At 48.8% G+C, this 9,076-nt stretch overlaps 1 protein-coding gene across 1 annotated transcript; it reads right to left on the bottom strand.

Annotated features, from left to right (window-relative positions):
- Positions 1-2,565: 2,565 nt before the first annotated feature.
- Positions 2,566-7,679, bottom strand: has3 (hyaluronan synthase 3). The gene is made up of 4 exons (XM_062548188.1): positions 7,674-7,679; positions 5,013-5,669; positions 3,933-4,034; positions 2,566-3,641 (listed from the first exon to the last, which is right to left on the bottom strand). Exons 2-4 carry the CDS (start codon positions 5,667-5,669, stop codon positions 2,712-2,714), a joined length of 1,689 nt encoding a protein of 562 aa, XP_062404172.1. The 5' UTR covers positions 7,674-7,679; the 3' UTR covers positions 2,566-2,711.
- Positions 7,680-9,076: the final 1,397 nt, after the last annotated feature.

Raw genomic sequence — 9,076 nt, 5'->3', positions numbered from 1 at the left:
TCCCCATCTGCTTTACATGTAATGTATGTAAATTATTTAATTTTGTTCTGATATGTCAGTGTAAAATCGGCATACAACTTATAACATGAAAAACATTTTTTTGTCAGTAATCAATAGCTTCCTGGAGTTTTCTTATTGGTAATTAATGGGCGGTAAACCCCCGGTACTCTCCTATTGGAAAGAACGAATAGTCCTTTTCCCCCAAAAAAAGGCATTGAAATATGAAATGAAAGGGGCACTTGTCATAGGAGCTTTTTGAGTACTTTGAAAAGCCTAAGTGCAGAGGACGAAAGGCGGGCAAAAGGAAATGTTTTATGGGAGAGGTCACACTGACACAAACACAAAGACAGGCACGATGTGTCTCCTCTCCCCTCTGCCCAGCAACTGCCAAAGAATAAAAAAATAACCACCAAATATAACTGCTCATTCATCACACTCACACACAAAAAGAGAATTCCTGTTCCTCTCAGACAAACTCAACACACAGCCTCTCTTACGTCATAAGCCCAGTTCCTTCAGAGCCACTAGAACAGATTGTTATTGTGGTATCCAGTCCAGTGAATAGCTGCTAACCCAGTTTATGCTTCTCTCCTGACACTGTACCTGTGGCGGCAGCCATGTTTGTTTAGGCCTGCATTTAACAGGACCGTGGGCACTTGATGCTCATTAGGCAACACTCACAAACACTGCTCTCAGTGTTCCAGTCGTGGTATGTGAGTGTGTATGCCTGTGTGTGTGTGTGTGTGTGTGTGTGTGAGAGAGAGGGGCAAGTCTCCCTCCCTTTCCTCCATCCATTGAAAGGTGTAACCAAAAAGTCCACCCTTTAGGCACCAGCATGCCTGAAGGAACTGATTCATTCAGTGCCATGCTAAATGTGCCACACACACACACACACACACACACACACACACACACACACACATACACACACACACACACACTCCAGACCCCGCCCCTTAGCAGTCTGGCTGCATAAAGAGCTTCTGTGTGGATATGATGTGTTTCCAGCAACAAACAGCTGAATCCTACAGTCAGATTTTGCCAGTGGTACATACTTGTGACTGCGTCCTTTAAAATTTAAATCTTTTCCTGACAAAAATTGACATTTGACATATTTCATTATTGGAGAGCACGTGACAGGTACTCAAAAAGGGTGGATTTTGGACAAATTGCTAAGCTATTCAGCACATGAAACATCCTAAAATCCATCAGTATAGCTCTGAGGTTTTGGCCAAAAATAATCATCAAACAGACTAGGAGCAGGATCTATGTCAGAAGAGAGTACTCGCCCCAGAGATACAGTACTTAGGAAGTACTTCATTTATAGCCCTCGCTGTCACCAACAAACCAAACTGGCCAAATCGTCCCTCTAAACAGCAAAAAACAAAACAGTGTTTACTTTTCTCTAGCAAAAATAAATTAGATGCCTCGACTCATAACTCGTCAGCATGAAGGGATTGAAATTCAAGAGCTGGCCTCCTGCGTAGACATGACTACAGTCAGTAAACAAGGTTTCTCTGTGTCTTATTTGCACTTTCAAGTTTCAAGTTATTCAATCTCCCTTCAGAGATTTATTTACTGTGTTGTCCACTAGGTGGAAAAAGGAAACAGTTAATGGAGTATTAAGTGTGTGTGATTGGGGATTTTCCACCATGTGTAATATTTTGTGCCCCTGGCATCAAAGACTTGCATTGGAGCATTCACATATTCTTCCTTAGACCAAGTGCAGAGTGTAAAATATATTAGATTTCAGACCATCTCTACAGAAATTAGGTGTTCATATGCATATTTACACAAATAATTGATAACTATATGACTTAAAACGTATAGATGATCTCATATTAAATGTGTTGGAACAGATAACAGTGTTTTTTGGGACAGGGTGGGAGAAAGATGGAAGCTGGTTGTCTTACAGTCTCCATCAGGTCATGTGTTTGTCTATGATTTGTCGTGTCTGTTGCAAAGGCATCAAATCTCAGGCTTGGCACCATACCTAGCAGCACCTAAAGAAATAGACTGTCCTGTTAATCTGGAGTCCAAAAAAATAAAAAAAAGTAACCTAAAAAAAATGAAAGAAATAACCTCAATGGTGTACATTCACTCAAGTGCCTGCCATATTGGTGAAGAGAGACTTTTCACGATAACTAAATGGTTAATGTTAGCTCACCTTACTGCTTTTACAGAAGACACCTCATACTGTAGAAGCAGAAAGTTGGTTACACTCCAGGTGAGTGTCCTGCCGAAGTATATGTGTAGAAGTGAATGTGTTGAGGACCCCAACCTGGTCCATACCTGTCCCATGATATGTGCTTTCAAACTCACCAAAGCACTTTGCTTGAGGCAGAACCCTTCACTGGCTAACTCAGACTACCCTTTTGAAGTCCAACACAACACGCCACTGTATAGGTTGTTGTGCCTGGTGCACAAGTGAACAAACAAAACAAAACAAAACAAAACAAAACAAAACAAAACAAAACAAAACAAAACATAAAGCAAAACAGACTCATCCAGCAGTAGACCCGTGAAATGCCTCCACTGCCTGCCCACCAATGACACTGTCCGTCAACACAACCCTCACCGGCGAGTCCATAGCACCATGGATAGGGAGCGGCTCCAAGGTCAAACATCACGTCAGGACTTGGTCCGGCTCTTGTAGCAGCACCATAAAGGAGAGGAAAGGCTCTCAGCAGTCAATCAGTAATATCCCTGTGCTAGGCCTCAGCATAGGGCAGATGGTACTGTTCCTCACGCTTGTTGCACCGCTTAGCCACTATAGCCAGGTACAGCACCAGCAGGACGAGCCAGTAGCAAGCGTACAAGATGGTGCCCGCTATGAGCAGGGCCTTCTCCGTCTCGTTGAAGGGCTCCTGAGTCTCGCAGTAGATGGTGTAGGCCACCCCGCCCAGCAGAATGGCCGCCCACACCGTCACGGGGATGGCGCCGATGAAGTTCACGACGATCTTGCGGCGGCCCGAGGTGCCCCAGCCGGCCTTGTTGATGGTGAAGAGGGCGAAGATCTTGGCCGGCAGCAGGCTGGACATGTAGAGCAGCGAGTAGAGCGACATGAAGATCATGACGAGGCTGCCGCGCAGGAAGCAGGCGTACGTGGCCTTGACCATGCCCACCAGCTGCACGGTGAGCAGGAAGAGCAGGATGTTCCACAGGCGCCCGCGGTAGAACAGGTGGATCACCGTGGCCACCAGGAAGAAGGGGAAGAAGCCGGTCACCACCGACTCGTAGGTCATCCACAGGCTGTGCTTGTGGAACCAGAGGGCGTTGTAGAGCCACTCGCGGAAGTAGGACTTGCTCCAGCGGGTCTGCTGGTTGAGCCAGCGCAGGTAGCGCGTGGGCGTCTCGGTCTGGCACTGCGAGCGCGCCGTGTACTTGGTCTTGTAGCCGAAGCTGAGCACGCGGTTGGTGAGGTGCCGGTCGTCGCCGAAGCTGCACTTGCTGCCCAGGAAGGTCTGGTGGTACCAGGGCTCCAGGAAGCGCTGGAGGAGGGCGTTGCGGTACATGCCCAGGGGCCCGCTGATGCACTGCACGCAGCCGAAGTAAGACTGGCACGCCCGCTCCACGTTGAACGCCATCCAGTAGCGCACGCTGCTCAGGAAGGAGATCCAGGAGTCGTATTTGTTCAGGATCTGCAGGGAGATGGAGATGGAGAGGAAGAGGAAGAGGAGGGGGGAGAGAAGAGGTGCACTCAGTAAAATGTTCATACTGTTCTCCTTTGCAGCAAGCTCAGGCAGCCAGGTTCTTCATTGCTGCAGAGGCCAAACTTTTGAGATAGCTATATACGTGATGGAAAGCACTGATGCTGTTGAGTTATTTATGACAGAGAAGGGCCTCATTTATATGGACAGAAAAGAAATCTGGAAACTGACAGTGCATGGAAAAGGGAGGCTCTGGGGGTCGCGTGTTCCCAAGTAGCTCACCTGAACATCACCGCCAACGGCTCCAACGAGAGGATCCGCCTCCAGGATCTTCAGCATCTCTATAGTGCAGGCAGGGTCTAGCACTGTGTCTGAGTCACAGACCTGCACACACACACATACACACACACACACACACATATTAGCACAGCAGCACAAAAGAGGTCGTAACTGCTTTGATTTACGGTGAAGCACAAAAACACGGTGGGTCAGGACTGAAATAGCTGCTTCAGCATGCCATTTAACCAACAGTCCGTCGTCTTTCCCAGCTTTGAAGACTTTGGGTCTCGAGGCTAAGCTAACATTTGTCGTTTGTAAATGAGGTATGGCGCTGGGCCCCCAGATGTTTCAAGGTCCTTGTCGTTTCAACAGCCGCCAATCAGGGGCTATGACTGCGCAGTGCAATGAGAGGCTGCTGACAGTGCACAGGTGTGCTCATAAACACAGGTGACGGGTCAGGTATACGCAGCTGAACTTTGACCCACAGGGACAAGGACACTGCGGACATACCACAAGGAGAGATAGATAATAAATTCAGTGAGTTATTTTAAACATTGCGTATAGGAGAATGTATTAGGCTGTGTGGCGCTTTGGAGTTTCACTCTCTAAGACAATGGATTGTGTGTGTGTGTGTGTGTGTGTGTGTGTGTGTGTGAGCGTGTGTATGTGTGTGAGAGAGAAGGAGAGGGAGGGAGATAAGATTGCCAACTCAGTAATCTGATTGTTATGGATGTGAGTGCTGTTTTCAGGATGGCACACTCTACCCACTAAGTAAAATGCATAGCTGCACAAATGTGTCCCAAGATTACTGAGGCATGAAGCCGCACACCAAAAAAATGGCCACAGTGTACACATTGTACACATTACAAAATCATTTCATTCAGACTTTGTAATTATGGACATCACAGCCTAAATCACAAAATCCATAAAACATTTAATGTTGTTTTTTTTGTGATAACACTACAGTAATCAAAAGTATAATATCAGAGAACCTTTTTTAGAGGAATAGTGACCTATTGCATGCCAGAGAACTCTTTTCAGTCCTCCACCTCTCCTCCAACAAGCCCAGTGAGCGCAACCCACCTGCACATAGTCCACAGAGTCTCCCAGGGCCTTAAAGGCCGTGTACATGACCTCCCGCTTGCCTCCCCACTCCTGCATGATGCACGAGTAGCGGCAGTTGCGCAATATCCGTGTCACACGCGCCGCCTCCTCATCATTTACTCCTCCTCCTCCACCTCCTCCTCCTTCTCCTCCTCCTCCTCCTCCACCACCTCCTCCGCTGTGATAGTTCCCCTTCCACACCATGCTCCCGGCCTGCTCCGCGCCGCCCATCACCTCCTGGAAGATCTCCATCATGTACGCGTCCTCGGGCCGGTTGCCGTCGACCACCAGCACCACCTTGAGGCCGGGGAAGGAGATGCGGCGTATGCTGCGCAGGCACTTGCGCAGGTAGTCCGGGTCCTCCTGGTAGGCGGCGATGCAGAGGGCCACGGAGCGCCGCAGGTGCTGCGGTCGGGCCGGCCCGCGCATGCTCCGGTGCTCCAGGTAGGCGAAGAGGCTCTGCAGCAGCAGGTGGAGGAAGAGGATGGCCCCGTACAGGCCGAAGGACAGGTGGTGCTGCTCGGTGTGGATGAACTGGTAGCCCGTGACGTAGGCCAGCAGGATGGCGAACAGGACCACCGCGGCGAAGAGGGTGGTGGTGAAGATTCGTACGGCAGTGCCGCAGCGAGAGGGCATCTGAGGAAGAGAGAGAGAGAGAGAGAGACAAAGGGTGAGACGAATGTGTCGGAGATAATACAAAAGGAAGCAGAAATGAAGTGTGACAGAGAAAAAGTTGGAAAGAGACATAATTATGAAACGTCGAGTCATCATTACGCGTCGAGACAAACTCCCACTTCATGTCACAGTGAAAGCCCAATGATGCACAAAAGCCAAAAGCTCTTCCATGGAATCCTGGAGAAGAGAGTAAATTGTGCCCCTAATTCTGAATCATAATGCCTATTCTATCTCTTACTTGATGCTATCAATATACTGACTCACGTCCTGTTTCTTTGGAACCCATCCTCCGAAACGTGTTCAGTCCACTGTCTTTCTCCTTTCCCTTTCCCTGGTTCCATCTCAGAGTCAGGGGAAGTTGCACAACTAAAGTTGCTTCACCCAGACTTGTTGGGCTTCGTATAAGTACACCATTAGTTACACCATATAAACAAATCCAGCCTTGAGCGCAGACATGGTTCAGGCTACAACATGGGCCACATCAAAGCAGCGTGTTCAACCAAACAAGGTTCTGTCTATTCACTGTGTAATAGCAATGCTCCCAGTGTTACCTGTTTGAATACGGAAACTGTTCAGGGTCAGGTTTGGAAAGTACCCCTTCTCTTTTCCTCTCCCTCTCTCTCCTCCTCTCAGCAGCTTGTCCTGTCTCTCAGGTTAATGATGTTAATTAAAGGCCTAGGCTGACTCTCAGTACCGGCTGTCGGGGAGAACAATCCCCCATTCATTCATAAAATTACCTTTCCTAAACCCCTGAAACCCTGCCGACGACAGACACACTCCTTTACGTCTTCATATCATAACAGCCACTTCCTCAAAGGCTTGGCATACATGGCCACTGCCACTTGGAAGACAGGTGATTTTAGAGGCCCTCACTCTTTTGAACAGTAGAAAGCCCCCCCCCCCCCCCCCCCCCACCACCACACCACACCACACACACACACACACACACACACACACACACACACACACACACACAGGCAGTCATAATGGTGAATGAAAGATGTACTGATAGAAACCTGTTAACACGGCAAAAAATCCTCAGATAAAATAGCCAACAGATGTGTAGCGCGATATTCAGTGTGCCAAATTGTGTGCCAGTGAATCACAAGGACACAATTTACACCATGACCCTGGTGCACCCAACCCCCAAAACCTGTTCCTTTACCCCCCCCCCCCCCAAAACAATAATTTGCCATCCCCGCTCACCAGTGCCAGTAATGACACCCAATCCCTTACATTACAGCTCCCTGAGACAGCAAATCCTACAACAACAAAGGGCCTGAGCAGCATGCATCCCGGGCCCCCCGGGGCCACAGTCCTTCAGCAGCGAGACACTCAGGGTCACGTTTGACCCTAATTACAAGGACTAGCCCGCCAGAGGCTTGTTAGCCCCTCACTCACTGCATGAAAGGGATGGGGAGGCAGGGGTGAGGGGGGGGGGGGGGGGGGGGGGGGGGGGACAGGAGAAGAAAGGATCCACCATCACGTGAATTGGTGACACAGCTGGGCACGGCTTACAAGGATATTGAGGGGGAATTATTCCCGGGCGCGTCACTGAATTCATAAAGAGAGATACTAACAAGGCCACATGAGTGGATTTTGTGAGGATGATCACACAAAAGAGGCAACAAGATCACATGATGGATTTGTGAAGGAAACCAGATGAAGTGAGAGACATATAGTGTTCCAGTTTCTAGCTAATCACTGATGCTGACCAGACTCATGGAAAGTGACAAACTATTCAAATTCAGTTCAGTTAAAATCACATCAAGACCATCTTAAATGCCTTAGTTGACATGTACCTACTGGGAGCTAATCCTTGTGTCAAAACAAAACAATACAGAAACACAATAGCTACAGAAATTAGCCATTCCAAATTTGGAATGCCATTCCCAAATCCCACCTCTAAACCCGATCACCAAGTTAAATCCCTCGTGCTCTGCACGAGCAAAGGGCAGGACTCACGGTTTGTTCTGCTTTCTCTTTTTCCATGGTGTACTGTCACAGCCTTGTCAATGAAGACTCAGACAGTGGTTGAGCCCCAACTCAGGGGGTTGAAGTTGCCCTGCGTTATCAGAGACCTGCAGCTTGTCCCTCTGTGTTCAGATGTCCGATATCAGAGGTGCTATCTGATCGTGTTTCTCTTCAAAGGACCCCCGGGAGAGCACTGGATGTGTCCTGCACAGAATTGGTGTTCCGGTTATCAAAGGAGCACAGGAGAGGGGATCTCAGGTGATCCGCAGGGAGGGGTAGCAGGACGTTTTCTGAGGCGAAATGCATCTTCGGGCGACCGGTGAGTGGCAGTGACAGGTCCTCCGGGGTGAGTAGTATTTCCAGGTGAACTGCAGGTAAGAATTCTCAGGTATTCCCCCACCCCGCCTCTCTCTCTCTCTCTCTGCCTCTTCGGGAGAGCGCGTGGAACGGGGCTGAATTCTCAGGAGAGAGTGCGTGGGGTGTTGCAGGGACAGAATGAGGGATTTGGCCAGAAGACAAGGCCTTTTGGCTGGGGGAGGAAGAAAAGAAAGAGAGAGAGAGGAGGGAGGGAGGGAGGGAGGGAGGGAGGTAAGAGGGAGGGCTGGAACCGGCTCAGAGAGGGGTGGGGCAGGGGCCAGGTGAGGAGGATGCAGCAGAGGAAGGAGAGCTGCAAGAGTCTGGATAAGGTCTGGACATGGACTGGACACGGACTGGACACGGACTGGACACGGAGTGCATGTGTACATGTCTATGAATGGGTTTGGGAATGTGTTGGGAAAAGAAGGAAGGAATGGCAATAGAAATCTGAGCAAGAGAAAGTATTAGAATAAAAAAAATCAAGACATTTCTTGCTGTTAAATTTCTTCTTTTTTTTGCTCTCTGAGAGAGCTGTTGGACTGCTGGATTGACTTTTGTGTTTGCGCAGATGTTCCCACACAGTATAGTACAGGCTCCAGGATCAATCCACTCTTCTTTAATCATTGGCTCCAACCATTCAATCAGCTGAGCTCCTGTGAAGCTACAGCTGTAGAAGGGGGGTTGAGGGAGAGTATCGTGGTGGGGGGGTTGGGAGTGTGCCATGTCTGCACATTTGTAGTGCTGAAGCACTTAATCATTGAACTGATATGGACTTGGGAACCCCACAGATTCTGACCACCAGCACTGGTGATTGGTCCCCCTTACCCATCGTCCCCCCTTTTCCCCATTACTTCTATTAAACAACAGTAATGAATCTGTCAATACTTCCACTGCAAGCAGAGCTTAACACACAACGAAACGACATTATGCTGCTCAGAATATTTGCCCACTGTATAACACAGACCTACGTCTCACAAAACAACCGTTTTTGTGTATATGGTTTGTAAATGTTTTAGCCCTCACTATACAACCCAGTG

The sequence above is a fragment of the Sardina pilchardus genome, chromosome 10 (genome assembly GCF_963854185.1).
Source record: "Sardina pilchardus chromosome 10, fSarPil1.1, whole genome shotgun sequence".
Taxonomy (NCBI): Eukaryota; Metazoa; Chordata; class Actinopteri; order Clupeiformes; family Clupeidae; genus Sardina; species Sardina pilchardus.
Note: the sequence above shows the minus strand (reverse complement) of the source record. Positions and strands in the feature narration are given on the sequence as shown.

Excerpts from the sequence above, each read along its gene's own strand:
- has3 (XM_062548188.1), bottom strand. The coding sequence starts at position 5,669 with ATGCCCTCTCGCTGCGGCACTGCCGTACGAATCTTCACCACCACCCTC. Across the intron at positions 4,035-5,012 it reads ACTCTGTGGACTATGTGCAG|GTCTGTGACTCAGACACAGT; the intron begins GTGGGTTGCGCT and ends GTGTGTGTGCAG. Across the intron at positions 3,642-3,932 it reads CCGTTGGCGGTGATGTTCAG|ATCCTGAACAAATACGACTC; the intron begins GTGAGCTACTTG and ends ATCTCCCTGCAG.